At 40.6% G+C, this 16,569-nt stretch overlaps 1 protein-coding gene across 2 annotated transcripts; it reads right to left on the reverse strand.

Moving 5' to 3' along the window:
- Nucleotides 1-1,180: 1,180 nt before the first annotated feature.
- Nucleotides 1,181-12,414, reverse strand: LOC131229859 (probable protein phosphatase 2C 55). Of its 2 annotated transcripts, none has more exons than XM_058225899.1 (5): nt 12,202-12,414; nt 10,368-11,296; nt 6,374-6,698; nt 5,616-5,765; nt 1,181-1,751 (listed from the first exon to the last, which is right to left on the reverse strand). In XM_058225899.1, exons 2-5 carry the CDS (start codon nt 11,120-11,122, stop codon nt 1,455-1,457), a joined length of 1,527 nt encoding a protein of 508 aa, XP_058081882.1. In that variant the 5' UTR covers nt 11,123-11,296; nt 12,202-12,414; the 3' UTR covers nt 1,181-1,454. The 2 variants fall into 2 exon arrangements, with proteins under 2 accessions (XP_058081882.1, XP_058081881.1); XM_058225898.1 differs by having other exon boundaries at nt 5,616-5,768; nt 12,202-12,413.
- Nucleotides 12,415-16,569: the final 4,155 nt, after the last annotated feature.

Here is a 16,569-nt window from a genome sequence, read left to right on the forward strand (position 1 = left end):
CATACATACTCAAAAGGAAAGGGCCAGAATGATTTTTTTATTTTTATTTTTGGACCCCCTATGAACAGGGCAGATAGCAGTTAGTCGTGTACACACAAGGAGGCATTTGAAGAAGATGGCGCATGAATGAAACTCATTGCCCACCATATGTTGATGGTCCCGCTGAAATGAACATCTAATATGACCACATCATCAGCACACACAAATGAAATAATAAAATTTGCAAAACTCCTTACCAACTGGGGAGTATCAGTGAACACTGTAATTGTCATTTGAAAAAAAAAATTATATATATATAGCTCTCAATTGGTGGCTCATCTCAATCACAAGTAACTGAAACCATCAGCTCGTGGATCTCAGTTTAGACACAGGCGGATTGCATAGTGATTTCTCCATCGCTGGGTGTGGATACTGTGGGGCCCATGATGATGCGAGTGTTTTATTCACATCGTCCATCAATTTCTCCATCTCATTCTAGGGCATGACCCAAACTTGAATCATGTCCAAGGCTCAAGTGCACCTCACCCCAGGAAGCAGTGGGAATTGAACCCCTATCCTATCATTGAAAACTTATCGAAGGCCACAAGTTTTGTATCAAGCTAATATCTTGTATTTTCCCTTCATCCGGGTCTGTGTGATCTTACACGTTGGATGACAATTGAACATCACCATGGGCCATCTGGAAGGTTTCAACATTGGCGGACGTCATCATCCACGTTTTCTGTGGTGTGTTCCACTAGAGCTCTATAGCTCTGGATATGCTTCAATTTTGAGCTCATGCCCTAAAATGAATGGTATGGAAAAAAAAAAAAACACATACATCATGGTGCTCCCCAACGGTAACCACACCACACTGCAGCGTGGTGAGCTCCTCACTACACAATCCCGTCTGGCTCTGACAAATAGCAATGGGCCAGGCCCAGTTGAACAGTAATCAATCATCCAATAGAAATAGCTGTGAAACATGAAACAATGAGATTTTAGCATCGCAGCCCATGCATCCATCCAAAGAAGCATAGCATAGATTGTAAAATAAAAAAAAAAAAAACTAAAACTTAAAACTGTAGGACACAGATTGCCTGTAACCAAGACCATGTGCGAGTGTCAAAGGTGGAGCCCAGAATGCAGAGGAATCTTTGCGGAGTCACAGGCAAATTCGTGTCCAAAACTAGGAGACAAGTAGAACAATCTTTTCTTTAGATTAATGGCAAAAAGCCTCCTAAATTGTCAAAATGCATTTGCTGTTCCAATTTTTTCAAAAAGGAAAAAGAAAAAATCACACTCCAAAAGCTCCAATTCTATACATGGAAGGGACCCATCCTATTACATCTGACATTGAGGGACTACGAGTAGCAAGAAAAAGCTCTACCCCACTGCATTCTATATACTTTCTAAAATTGAAAACTTTACATAGACATGAGCAGTAAGGAGAAAGTGATGGCAAAAGACAGAAATCATGCCGTGGAGCTGCTGGTGATGTAGGAGACAACAACAGTAATGTCGTCGAGTTTGCCGCCATAGTAACGGTACCCTGCATCTTGGGCTGCAGTCGAGAATGGCGTTTGACGATCCTTATCCTGCGCTCTCTGGCGTGCAAGGGCGGCGATCTTTTGTGCCGTCACCTGCGGCCCCAAGCCTGCTCGAACAGCATGGACGACAACAGCAGTCACCTCATTGTTATACAAGTTGTCGAACAATCCATCCGTACCCGCAATGATGACATCCCCCGGTGCGACAGGAATGGTGAATATCTGGTTTGGCAATCCAAACAAAAGATTATTCAGAAAATTAAAAGTTTCAACATGTAGCACACCTCATAATATGGGCATTCACTACCCACCGAGTCGAGCCAAGACAGGCCTAGCCTAGGGCCAAGCAAAACAAAATTTCCAAATGGGCCCAACCCTACTAATTCTAAGACCAAGCAAAACCCCACCCAAGCCCAGTAGGCTGACAGTCCTACCTCGGTCAAGCCTAAAGTTCCGAATCCAAGTCCAGAGTTGAGATTTCCCCAGGCTTTTGCTTGCCTAAAAACAGTCTCCATGAGCTATAAAGGTCAAATGACAAAGGAAAGAAAAATGGGGAGTCGAATCTCAATATGCAGCTCAGAAAGCTCAATTGACAAGGACCAACCCAGTAAAACTTTCTTGAAACAGACCAATCTTTTAGTTGAAGTCAACTTGATGAGGTTTACTTGACTCGTGCACTGCAGTAGGGGTGCAACAAGGACAGGGTCAGGTTGAGGTTGAGGGTCAACCCGAGCCCAAACTAACCTCAAGAGGACCCAACCCGCAACCTCACCCAAGTTCCAACCCGAGGTGCCCAACCCATACACACCCCGAGTACTCTATACTCGACCCAACCCAAACCAAAAATGTTACTATTCCCAAAGCAACCTAACCCGACCCAAATGTGCTCAACCCAAATGCAAGTTGGGTTGGTGTTTTGCCAACTCAAACTCAACCCAAGGACCTTCACAACCCAACCCAAACTCAGGTTGGGTCAATCGGGTGCCAGTTGACCTGAACCAAAGTTGCAGCCCTATCCAGCAGTTTGGCATTGGGTCGACTCATAGAACTCGGTCCTAAATTCCAAAAAAAAAAGAAAAAAGCCAGCAATCAGGACTTCCCTCTTATTCTGCAATTGGGTTTCAGTTGACTGATAAACATGGGTCCCAAACTCAAAAAGCATGACAAAAAACTAAAACATTTAGTTTAAAATTGTCAAAAGAAAGTGAAAAGGCTTCACCGGAACTTTCTTGAAACAGACGCTCAACCAAGTCTAGTCAATGTCAGAGTTGTCAGTATGTAGGGAAAGAGATAAATACAGTTTTCAGTATGTCAGTATATAGGCGGGCGCATGCACACACATGGATGCTCAATGGTTTAATTTAACCTATGAAGTGGATCCTTAGATAGCCTGCTTTGCTCATTAATTGCAAAAGCTCAACAGATACAAGCATTAAATCAGTACAGGCACAGTATCAAACTGTCAGTCTCTTGTGTGGTGATTTCCTTACCAAGCACTCTCACATGGAACACCACTGCACTCTTCACCACTCTGACCCGCAAGCCTTATAGGTGGAACACCCAATTCCCACCTTACTAGGGTGAACACTATCAACAGTACAGTGCTAGGGCAGACAATGGGTCAGGCTCAAGTCAGGTCCTAGAGTTCCTGTACCTGGGCTGATTGATTTGGGTCATGCCAGGTCTGGGTCTCGTTTTTTTGAGGACCCAGATCCGATCACATTTAGGTACCTGTCAGATCTTTGGACCTTGTCCCCCTTGCTTTGGAATTTTCTTCATTAGTTTTTAAACAACGAGTTGTCCAGTTGCTAAAATTAGAGAAACCAGCTCTTAGAGTTCTTTTGGTGTGAGGTCTAATACAAGATTATATCCAAATGTTTGCAATCAGTTTTTTTATGAATGAAATAAAGAAAAAAATTCTCAAGTTCGAAACCTGTAACTTTTTGTACAAGGGGCAAGAAGCTCTTGTGGTGTGGTGCATATGCACGTCTGAAGCCTGGACTTATGCATCCAGTTACATGATGAGGATGTGGGTCCACATCTGACATACAAGACTGAATCCAGATTTATGTATCCAGTTGCACCAGCTACTATGCCATGTTATTGATTAATGAAAGAAGCTTGCTTTCTTTCAGTTGGGACAAGGCTTAGATGATGATGATGAAAGAGAAGTTTGCTTTCTTTTAGTTAGAATGAGAGCCTTCTCTGTGTGAATACTACACTAGTAAGCTGGTAAGGTTAGCTCATAGGACATGAATTGGATTTGAATACCGATGATGCAGCAATCAGTTAAGGATCTGACCTCTAGTATTGGCTTGTATTTCAGATTTTATCTAATGACTTTTTGTGGTAAGGAGGTGCCTCTTCTAAGAAATTTCACCACTTAAATTGGAAAGGATTTGTTGCCCATCAGTGAAAGAGGTGCGGGAATCAGGCGTTTGGATGTCTTTAATTCAGCTTTGCTTTGCAAGTGTGTTTGACATTTTCGGTCGGAGGAGTCTAGCTAGTGGAGGCAGATTATCGCTGCAAAATATGGCCTGTCCCACATGGGCTGATGGATTAAAGATTCCTTCTTTTATCGTTCCACCTTTCTTTTGAGTCGATCCTACGGTTTTTGAAGGAACAAACTTTACTGTTGGGGGGGGGGGGCGCTCTAGGGTTCGTTTCTGGAAGGATGTTTGGTGTGGTGATGTGTCACCTCGAGCATCTTTTCCAGGATAAGCTAACCTTTGTCCCGACCTTGATATTTCAGTGGCTGGGTATTTCTCACTTCGGCTTGCAGGGAATTCTGCTCTCCCCGGGAGTGGAATCCATAGTCTGGTGTGCTTGTAAGTCTGGAGTTTTCTCAGGTCAATCTTTCTACCCATGGTTTGCCATAAAGGTCGTTACATAAAGGTAACGGTGGCAACCGTGACACATTATGGGGTCATAACAGTCATAGCAGCCGTTATGCAAAAAATGATCTGCAACTGCCGTTAACGGCCCATTACACCCCCTGTAAAGGCCATAACAATCCTGTAATGCCGTGTTATGGGGCAAATACAGGTATTTCAGGTTTTTATTTTTATTTTTTTTTCAATTAGAGAGAGAGAGAGAGAGAGAGACGGCTGTTACAGGGGCTGTGACAGCCGTTACGACCCGTATCGTAAAGGAAACAGTGGTGGCCGTTACGGCCACTGTTACCATTACGGAATACCTTGCTTCTACCAGCAGCTTTCTTCCATGGGAGCTAGGAGCGTTGATTGTCATACAGCCCCTGTGTGGTCCTACATCATCCCTCGTAAGGTTACCACTGCCTTTGCGTGGTTGGATAGCATGAACGAAGTTCTTACTATTGACAATCTTCAAAAGCGGTTCATGATTTTGCCGAATGTGTCTTCTGTTCTTCAAAATTGAGTCAGTGGATCACATGTTCATGTGTGTCTTCTATGCTCCAAAGTTGAGGAGTCAGTGGATGACGTGCTTCAAAGTTTTCCAGAATCATCTAGTGCAGTATTTTCTGATGGGAGGACGTTTCTTGGGTTATGGCTCTCTATTGTTAGTCTCTTCCAATCATGGCATGCTGAGGATGGAAGCCGGTTGCGTGGATCGAGATGGAGGGTTGCTCTACCCATGGTTCTATGGTCCCTTTGGTGCAAAAGGAATAGTTGTCACTTTCGAAATCTAAGCGGGTCTGAGCATGGGGTTTTGAGTCGGGCTCAGTTGGAAATAAGGGGGAATAGTCATTGCTTTCGAAATCTAAGCAGGTCAGCTGATGGGGTTTTGAGTCGGGCTCAGTTGGATATAAGGGAATGGGTTCCCTGATTGTAGGGTCTGGGTTTCCTCTTTGAGGCCTATAGGTTTTTCTTTTCTAGGTTTCTAGTCCTTTTTTTTCTCCTTTTCCTTTTTTTAGTTTTGGTTTTGTTTTGTGCTCTCCTTTTGTTTTCTCGTTTCTTTCTTCTTCTTTTCGGCCATTAGCCTTATACATTCATTTCTCATAAACGAATAAATAAATAAAATAATCGAGTTCTTCAAGTTGCTACATCTATGTTCATGTGCATCAAAGTCACTGGCACTTTATAGTCACATGCCAATAAGAAAACTGACCTGGCCAGCGCTCGGAGGATCACTTTCACTGCCGCTGGCAAGTTGATATGTGAAATTGAAGTCATGCTGTTGGACGGGAGAGCGAAAGATGGTGCATCCTTCTCTAACAACAAGAAAACCACTGTCACCAAGGTTGACAGCATGAAGGCCCTGCTGCAAAAGAGTAACCAGAAAGAGAAGTGAGTCAGCCAAATGCACCATACTGTATAATTAAATGAACCAATAAAGGACCCATTTGGAGACCACACAGTAAATGGAACTTGCTAAAATGTTTTCAGGCAGACAAAATATGCCATGCTTTTGGGACTTGTCCCGAACCACCAATCTACAACACTTTCAAGCATCCCCTATCCACAGTGAGGCCCATTGGATCAACAATCTGGATCATCAAGCAATGGGCCACAGAGTCCTAAGCCACCATAAATTATATCTATGCTAAGCCTCAGTACCTAGAGATTCCCTCTTTTCTTGCCATTGCATACCAAAGTCAAAAGGAATTTGTATATCTGAGCACATGGAACCTCCTATCAAGGAGACTTTGGGGGCATCTTCTACCCCCGTGGGGCCCATCAGATAAACAGTTTGGATTGTCAAACCATGAATCCCGCATATGGACTCCTGTGGCTCCTCAAACTATCGTTTGTTGGGCCTCAATACCTTAGAATTCCTCTTTCTGACCATTTGCCTCCAAAGGGCACAATTATTTTGAGTGTTTCTTACAAGAGCACATGGAAACAAGAAAGAATCAAATAACAAACCTGGTCAGTGAGTGCTACAATGCAGGCTGTTGAGGATCCCTTGGATTTTGTGCTCAGATATGCTTTTTCCAATACCCTTGCAGGATCGATGGAACCCTTGGGCTCCTCTTGAATTGCGTTTACTGAATGAGACATGAGCTCTCGAGCATATTGTCCAGAATCAATGCCCAGATCTGCCCAGCCACCAACACCATCAGCCACACCAATGGCTTGCTCATCAATACATATGAAGTGTGCATCCTCCCCACCAGTTTCTTCTTTATCTGGGTGTGGTAGGTAACATGATCCCGAAAACAGTTTCAAGGCTCTGTCACCTAGAACTTTCCTGTGAGAAAGAAATTGAACATCAGCTAGTTGAGATGGTGGGTTATTTAATTTAAAATATCTGCAATAGCAACTTCCACATTTACGAGTTAACCCATCCTTCAGACATTGCCGCATCCAAACTTTAACAACAACAAAAAATTTCTGCAATATGTTGCAGCCATCGGAATGTGTTTGGCATTCATAAACGGATATGACAAAACAGACAAGCGCATAAGCAGGCAACCAATGCGTCATTGTGGGCCATTACAGATTCAGACACCAATGGCATGCACGGCCACTCAATGCACTGTCGGAAATAAGTAGAGACTAAGTTTATGACGCAGACACAAGCAACCCCTAGAAAGATGAAAACAGGAAAGAAGCTTTGAGAAAGACGAAGATAGGAAAGGCCCTTAGACCAAATGGACTACTAATAGAGGTTTGGAATTGTATAGGAAATTGTTATTTTGGTTGACGAAATTGTTCAACAATATTGTTTACTATATAAGATCGAAGAAAAGGCCAAACGAATGGAGGAGAAGTGCCACAATACCTACTTATAAGAATAAAGGAGACATTCAAAGCTGCAATAACTATTGTGGGATTAAACTTATTAGCCATACTATGAAACTTTGGGAGAGAGTGATTGAAGAAAGATGAATATGTCAAAAAATGAGTTTCATTTCATGCCTAGTAGGTCTACCAATGAAGCTATTTTTCTACTAAGACAACGCATGGAGAGATATAGGGACGAGATGCCACATGGTCTTTATTGACTTAAAGAAAGCATATGTTAGGATTCTTAGGTAGCTAATCTAGTGGGTGTTGCGAAGGAAATGAGTTTCAAGAGATTGACGTGGTTAAGGATGCAAAAGCATGATTCTGAATATCAGTATCAGGGGAACATATCGGCCTAGCCAAAAAACTATACGATATGGGCGTCGCATATCAATATCAGTCCGTATCAAACATATCGGTCCATGTCAGTCAGAAAAAGAAAAGAAAAAAAAAAAAGGCCAAATATCAAGAAAAGAGCAAAATAACATCTTTATGAATCTTTCTTTTTCTTTTTTCTTTTTTTTTTCTTTTTTTTTTTTGTATTTTGGACATGCATACGATAGTGTATCGAACCATTCTTTAATGAGAATGTTATCTGTCGGTTTGACTTGTTGAAGGTCAACTAAATGAGCCCTAACTGAACACAAATCAAGCATGATTTGGTAAATTATGGCCCATTACATTAAAATACAACAAAAAGAAGATGAAAATATAAAAAAGAAAGTGTAACTTTACCCTTCTTTCCGATTTTTCCCATAATAATCCACTTCATTTCGATTTGTCAAATCGCATTCAAATCATTTGTTTTTAATCCCAAAATAGGTCTAGATCTAGCCTAAATTGAGTTTTTAAGCTTCCTCCATGGTTTAAATGGTAAAAAAAAAGTACACGAGACTAGTAAAATTTTGAAGAAAAACAATTCGAAATTTGGCTTTTATGGCCATGGTTTAAATGGGGGAAAAAAAGTACATAAGACAAGTAAAATTTTGAAGAAAAAAAATTCGAAATTTGGCTTTTATGGGCCTATCGACCTCATATTGTTGTCAATACACACCGTATCAGCCGATACGGGCTAGGTTTTCCGCATTAAGCCGATACAACCCCGTGTTGATCATTTCGTGTCGATATGTATACGATATGGCCGTATCAGCCGATACAATACTGATATTCAGATCTATGTATATGAGGAAGCAGTAACAAATGAGAGGACCATTAGAAAGACAAGTGAGTACCCAATTACTGTAGGCTTGCACCATGGATCAACATTGAGCCTGTACCTTTCGCAATGGTTATAAATGAGTTAACAAGCAATTTGCACGAAGAGATCCCATAGTGCATATTGTTTGCAGGTGATATAGTTTTGACTTTTGACCAACAAGATGAGGGAAGGCATAAAAATAAAACCAAATTTATAGTGCTTTAGAATCTAAAGGATTTAAAATTAGTCGAACTAAGAAAGAGTACATGGAGTGCAATTTTAGTAACAATTGGATAGAAAAGGAGGGTCGAGGTATTAGTTAAGATTCCAGAACAACAATAAGAGTTGAGATTGCCTAACTTTGCCAAGACTTTACTCTCAAGTTGGGATTGTTCGAGGATTTGAAGACAACCATTTTGGCTATCTAGTGGACATTTCGCTTTTTTTTTTTTTTTTTTTTTTGGGGGATGCTTTCGAAATGTCTAGAAAAGAAGAAGAGGTGTCTTTTAGGGCTAAATCCTTTGTTTTGGAATGGGCCTATCCTATTGTATGGTGCCTAGAAAATTGTAATTTAAGTTTTTTGGTTTGTTCAATAAATTCTTTGTTACCCTTAAAAAAACAAAAGAGAAGTTTCACAAAATGACTACTTTCAATACCTTGGGTCAGTAATTCATGAGTGGAGAGATTGAGAAAGATGTTGCCCATAGAATTCAAGCTGGGTGGAAGAAATGGATATGTGCCTCTGGAGTTTTATGTGATCATTGTGTGCCACTCAAACTGATAGAGAAATTTTATAAGATCGCTATAAGACCGACCATGCTTTACATGACATATTTTCGGTAGTTAAGGAACAACGCGTTCATTGGATGGGTGTAGCTAAAATGAGGATGTGGAGATGGATGAGTGGCAAGACATGGATAGAGTTAGAATGGATCTATTCGATTGAACTTAGGGAGTAGCACCAATAACTAATAAGATGGGAAGGTAGACTTGATGGTTTGATCATATGCAACGGAGACCAAGAACCGCTCTGTTAAGGAGTGAGTTGGTTCAAGTCAAAGGCTCTAAAATGGTAAGGGAAAGGCCCAAAAGGACATGGATGGAGGTATTATGAAAAGACCTAATAATCAATGGTCTAACTAAAGGCCCAACCCTTGATTCTTTTGAAAGGTTGGCCCTTGATAGAGTGGAATGGTTCCGGCAGATAAGGATTCATTGAGCCAACGCCAATTAAATGAGATAAGGCTTAGACGATGATGATTATGACTACTCAGCAACCCAAGAAAATAAGCGAAGATACAAAATCTGGTATTCATGAACAATATAATACAGGCAAATGGGAAGGCAACCAACACACCACTTTTAGGCCTGTTTGGGATCAAGGTTTGCATTGGATTTGGATTTGAAAAAAGCCATAGGCCGCTGTTTTGTAATGAAGCTGTGGATTTGAGGAGCATTTAATGCAATGGCTGCAAGGGCATAGCTTTTATTGCTCTTGACAGAATCATTTTGTGGATTGACTTGGGAAGATTTGGATTTGACCCAAAAATCCAAGGATTTATGGAGGTATGGAATCAGGAAATCCATGGATTTGGCCCTTAAAAAGAAAAAGGAGAGATTTTATATCTGTGGATTTCACAAATCCCTGCCAAACTTCCTCAGGCCAAACAGTCCCTTGGCTTCCACATGCCACGTTTCTATATCATCAAATCCCATTCTAAAATATTGTTCTTGACAGATTAGAGGAGAACTGAATATAATGCAGAAAAATAAAGAAGGGCATTCATGAATATGAATGACCATTGACCAATTAAGTGGATTTATGAATGCAGTTGTAACAACTGACAAGTTTGGGGGGAAAAAAACTAATACTAATCAATAAATAGATGAATAATAAAGAGAAAAACAAAACAACAAGCACAGAAAACATACTGGTCAGAAGAAACAACAGGATTGTCATTCTGATCTTCCCGTATGGAGCCATCAAATGACATATTAGGAGCTGCCCCAGCAGAAAATGGGGCAGAACACGAACTGTGAACATCCCTGGCTCCTGGCGCAACAAATGGATTGGTCTTCCAACTCCTCCTGGTTACATCAAACAAGTAATACCCATAAACCAGACTATTACCCCACAGTTCTCGATTTCCCAAACTCATGCTTGCTTTTCTGCAATAATCACGACTTTTATTGATGCAAGAAACATCAGATCGGGTCACAAGGTTTGAAGGTTGTCCGCTCTCCAAACTTAAATTTTCCAGCTGCGGAGTGCCCAATTCAGTTCTTCCCAACAAAGAACCACAAACAGCCATGAACTTCCTCTGAAACCGACTGCCAAATGAATTCCGGTGGGGATCCAAGAATTGCCGATCAATGTGATATACACAAACCTGACAAGGGGCAGACACTGAAGGAATCGCAAGTGCACGAGAAAGCACTCCAACAATTGATAGCGTCCCCCGTTTGTCGACTGCAGTAGAGTCTGATCTAGCTAAATTTGAAGTAAATTCTGAAAATAAACCCACGTCACTGACAGTTGAAAACAGCGCAAAATCAGATACTTTGGAGTTCTCAAACAGCCTTCCTCGCCCGAGTTGAAATTCTACTGGATTCTGCAGCCCTAGGATTGGTTTATGGGCTCCCGATCGGAAGGCAGCGTTTAGCCTTGAAAAAAATGTCGATGGCATCTTACCCTCATAAACAAAGCAATTCTTCTACCAAAAGACAATTACTCTTGTGAAGAAAAGGCACAGCACCACAATATAAGAACAAAAATCTCATAACTCTCAACACATCTAATTATTGTGTTCTTGATAAGTCAGAGAGCCATCCCTGATGGAAAAATTAGCAAATTTGAATACCTGACACCAAGGTAAAAAAAAAAAGGGGTTACCATCTGATTGAATTGTGTGAAACATAAGTCAAGTTGAGAAGCCAAAACTTCCATTCCAAGAATCTTCAGTCTCAAATATATCAAGAACTCTATATAAAATTCCCAAGGGAACCAAAATTTTCATGACATCATAATGAAACCAATACATAACAGATGGAAAATCTAGATTTCAAGCAAATAATCACATGAAAAACAATTGCTCCCCTGATAAAAAGAAAATTCAAGAAAAGTTAAAATCTTTGAAAAGATGGAAATATTCGTTTTACATAGTTATATGTGAAGTTATGCACACACAAGCATGTATTATCAAGCAAAATAGAAACAGAAAATAACGATTCAGACCAAAAAAGCAGAACAGAAAAGGATTAAATTTACATAAATGTAAATTTTTTTGGCGGGAAAAAACTTACCAAAGGCCTCCACACATAAATGGTTTAAAAATCGGTTTTGGCATATCGTATTGTTCACCACTGATAGAGGATCAAATTACCCCATATCGCCCTCTATCTGGCCCTCTATCTGGTTGTTTCGGGCTGATACAGGCCGATAAAGCTCATCCCGAAACAGCCGTACAGTTCATAGACGATAATGATACGAATCAAGCGATACCGTTTCCAATGACACGTTAAACCTTGTAAGCTGTAACTCAAACGGGTGAATCAAACGAGATAAGAAAAATCAAGATTCCACAAACATAGAGGCAAAATCAACACAAAAAGGGAAGAAAAGATCTCAACTACCTTAAAATTGCAGAGAAAACTCTAAAAATCTCCAGAGGGAGCAAAATAGGTATAAAAAAATCTCTACAAAAATGCAGCGATCAAATAACAAATCCAGAGATCATAAAGATACAGATATGGGATAGAAACGCACCTGGTTCAAGGGATTTCGATCGTCATCGATCGAAACCCTAACCCAAAATTTCCACAAATCAAACCCGGGATTCTCTCTCTAATAGCGGCCGAGTGGAAACGAACGCGCGAGGAAAATATCTCCTCTGTATTCGCGGTGAGAAATGAAGAGAGGTAATGAAACGCCCGTGGAGAGAATGAGATGGGTTTTGGTAAGTGGAAAACACGAGCCTCTCTGTTTCTTTCTTTAGGTTAGGTATACACGAGAATGAGATGGGCTTTGTGACACATGGCAGTCTCCAGCGGTGCCGGTACCACCAAGCATATGTGGGGTCCAATGATTTTTTTGGTAATCCAAACCGTCCATAACATGAATCACCTCACAAAATCTTTAAATTTTTATAATTATCCTGATCTAACGGTAAGATGGGCCACAGAACAGGGAACGTATTGAGAGGGAATACCTGCCGTCGGTTAGCATGAGGCTCAGCGTGTTGTATATATATAATCAAGACCGTTTATACCCTAAATCTATTTGAAGATGAAGGTTCAGAAAAATATTCAGGCAGTTTAGAGACTCAATTAAGCCCCTGTGAAGTTAAGGGTGGAAGTTCTCTCCCAGCTCGTTCCATTTTCTGTGTCCCACCTTAACTTGGATTAAGCTAAGTTCTGGAATTTAGTGGCTTTCGAAGGTGATGTATCTGATAGACTGGTTGGATTGTGTGAATACATCACCTGGTTTCTCATCAGACCGGTACGACTGTAAGGTTCTAGTCGTACCCGTTCTACGAGAACATGCCGCTATCTACCATAACTTGTGTAGGGGAACATGCCGCTACCTACCATAACTTGGGAGTCCGAGCAGGTTGGTGGGAGTCGGAGTCCTGTTTTCTTTCTTTCGTATTGTCTTTCTTTTTTACGGGGAATTTTTGAATTTCGCCGCTGCGTTTCTCGTTACGGACCGAAAGCCTTTCGCTTTTAAATATTTCCATGAAACCACGTTTCCCTTTCAGTATCTGACGAATATATCTGGTACACTAGCCCTGTTTTTTTTTTATTCGTTTTTTTTTTTTTCTGAGTTAGGTTGTTAGTACACGTGTCGTAGTCCACACATATGAAGCTAGGACTACACGGTGTTTGTGAGAATTACGCATCGTCCATCAGTTTAAATAGACGTGCACACGAGTCTCAAAACTCGGCTCAGCTCAGCCCTCGGGCTTGATTGGCCAGCTCGGCTCAATTTGGTCAGCAACTCAGCCCAGTTTGAGCTTATGTGGCATCTTCACAAATACACGGAATGCACTTTCAATTTCTTATCATATGTAAAACAACATCAGGGGTTTATGAGTATGTCATCAAACACCTTGCAGGCAACATCAAAATTTAAAAAAAATACTATTTATTTCATATACATACATTCTTTGCCAATGGTTGACAATTCATTGAGTCATTTCATCAAACACTTAATGAGCAACATCAATATTAAAGTAACCGAGTCACCGAACTAGTTTGATCGGAGCTTCATTCGAGTTGGGGTTCAATTCGAGTTGAGTCGAGCTCAGTCAAGCTTGAAAACTCAAAGTAACTGAGTCACCGAACTAGTTTGATCGGAGCTCCATTCGAGTTGGGGTTCAATCTGAGTCGAGTCAAGCTCAGTCAAGCTTGAACTCGCAATTCAAAATTTTTTCAAGCTTAAAAAATCAGCTCAGCTCAACTCAACTTAATCTCTGTTTCAAACCAAGTCGAATCGAGCTTTTCAAGCCGAGCTGAGCAAGTTAACCAAACTAACATGGATTGCGTACCGCCCTAAGTTTAACCATATCATTTTAACAAATGATCTAAAAAATAGGACAAATCTAATACAAGCTGTCCACATGATAGAAATAGTGAAGAGGAAAATGGCTTTGAGACTTTTTTTTTATCTATTGTGATTTTCATATGCCATCTAAACCGTTCATAAAAGTTGCTGGAGTAGGATGGATAGAAATCAGAAACAAACTAAACTAATCCAGAACTTTTGTGGGCCATGAGTATTTCTCCTTTGGACAGTCAACCCCCACTCTTTCCCTGTGTGCCCACTTGAGTTTTGGTGGCTCTGAACGCTCGAATGGTGGCCGTTCAATCCATTGTTTCTTGCATGTGACTCATTTGAGTTTTGGATCTTCTTCATTTTTGGACTCACCTTTTAATATAAGCTAATAAAACTGATGGAAGGAATGGATTTTTTGAATATATCATGATGGGTCCCACGAATGACTGGACTGCAGGTGTTCAATAGGCATTGTTTTCATGCCATGTAATACACTTGCGTTTTAGTCCGTCTCCTTTTTTGTCCCACACCAAAAATATCCAGCAGAAATTGGTGAACGAGGTGGAATTGTTAGAAACATCAAGGTGGGCCCGAGTGTTTTAAGGGTGGCCGTTCCATGTCCACTCATGCCATACTAAAGCATTCATGCATGAATGTTGACAGTTACTACATTGGGTCGTGCCACTACTTTATAGAGCCCACATGTTTTATCACTTTGTTCATCCATTTTGCCGGCCATTATAAGGCATGAGCCCAAAAGTGAAGCTGATCCAAAGCTCTAGTAAACCACACCAACATAAATATTGGAAAAGATGACACCATGTTGAAAGTTGGGCAAGGCCCATTATGATGTTTTTGAAAATCCTGCCCCTCCATCTATTTTGCTGGCTCATATTAGGGGGTAGACCCAAACATAAGCCAAATTCAAAGCCCAAATGAAACTTTAAGGGTCTGTTTGGACAGTGGTATTAAGTTGTATTAAATGGGATTGCATTACTAATCCCACTTTGAATTTTGAAATGACATGTTTGAAAGGAGCATGAGATGGGATTAAAATTAACCTTGTAGGCTTTAGAAAATGAGCCTTGTGTTGGAAAGTGTGAGATGAGATTACTAATCCCATCGACAGTGGATTTTTGCTTCATCCAGGTTCAATCCAAATGCAATTTGAAAGTAAAACTCGAGATTTATTTTTTAATGCATACATTCTAAACATAGTATTAGAAAACATGGGATAGAATAAACCCAATCCGAGAACAATATCTTATACATGCATTTATTGTAATTTTTACAATTTCATCCACCTTAAGCTCACCTAATGCAGCTGGCTAAACAGGCCCTAATAAGTGAGTCGCATGGCGTAAAATAGTAAGTTGGGAGGGTAATGCCCGTTGTTGAAACCTTCCTTGGTTCATTGTAATGTTTATATGACACTCAACCGCTTGACGCCATGATGTAAGTAGGGCCCACCATGATACATGTTGAGAATCCAACTTGCCCATCCGTTTTTCCAACTTATGTTAGTTGGTGGGCCCAAAATTGAGGGAAGTGTAAAGTTTAAGTGGGCTGCATTGAAGAGAACAATGGAGATTGAACGATCATGATTGAATTCTTTCCAAAGGGCCCACCATACTTTATATATGCTACCTAAACCAGTTAAATCATATGGAGAAACCGATGGACAAGGTGGATATTTCTAAACATCATTGTGGGCCCTAATGTTATTTCAACAATAGGCATTTAACGCTACCGTTTCAAGAATTGTGGCCCACATAATTGTTGGATTTGCCTTGTAATTAGGTCCACCCTATAAAATGAGTTGAAGAAAATGGTGGATGGGGATAGATTCTTCGAAAACATCATAATGGGCCACTATTGTTTCAACAATGTACATTCATTGTTTCAAGTTGTGTGGCCTACTTGAGTGTTGGATCTGTATCATATTTGGGCCCACGACCTAAAATGATCTAGTGAAATTGGTGAATAGGGCGGATTTCTCAAAATATCATGGTAGGCCACGTGTTTTTTTTTGGTGTTCCTCCATTACATGGGTTTTTTTGGTGTTTCTCCATTACATGGGCTTTTCAATACCGGTTTAAGCCATGTGGCTCACTTAAATTTTAGATCTTCATCATATTTGGACTCACTAACTAAAATGATGGATAAAAACAGGTGGAAGGGCTGATTTATCAAAACCATCACGGTGGCCACACATGGGTAGGTGTTCAATCCCACCGTTGCAAGTTGTATTGCCCACTTGAGTGTTGGATTTGCCTCGTATTTGTGCCCACCTCCTAAAATGAGCTAAAAAAATGCTGGATTGGGTGGACTGAGTGTGTTTCAACAATGAGTGTTCAATACTTATACTTTTTTGTTTTGCGGCCCTGAGTTTTGGATTTGCTTCTTTTTTGCCTCACCCCATAAAATCATTTGGAAAAATTAGTGAAGAGGGACTATTTTACAAAAATATCACATTCCGTCTCCACAACTATTTCAATAGTGGGCAGTGGGCGTTGATCAATAGCCATAGTTTCCTGAGGTTTGGCCCACTTGAATTTCTGGATACACCTCATCTTTAAG

This window comes from Magnolia sinica, chromosome 16 (assembly GCF_029962835.1).
Source record: "Magnolia sinica isolate HGM2019 chromosome 16, MsV1, whole genome shotgun sequence".
In the NCBI taxonomy this organism is placed as follows: Eukaryota; Viridiplantae; Streptophyta; class Magnoliopsida; order Magnoliales; family Magnoliaceae; genus Magnolia; species Magnolia sinica.

Coding starts and splice junctions, on each gene's coding strand:
- LOC131229859 (XM_058225898.1), bottom strand. CDS start 11,122: ATGCCATCGACATTTTTTTCAAGGCTAAACGCTGCCTTCCGATCGGGA. Junction 6,699..10,367: donor CCTGTTGTTTCTTCTGACCA/GTATGTTTTCTG, acceptor TCTTTCTCACAG/GAAAGTTCTAGGTGACAGAG. Junction 5,769..6,373: donor TTGTAGCACTCACTGACCAG/GTTTGTTATTTG, acceptor ACTCTTTTGCAG/CAGGGCCTTCATGCTGTCAA.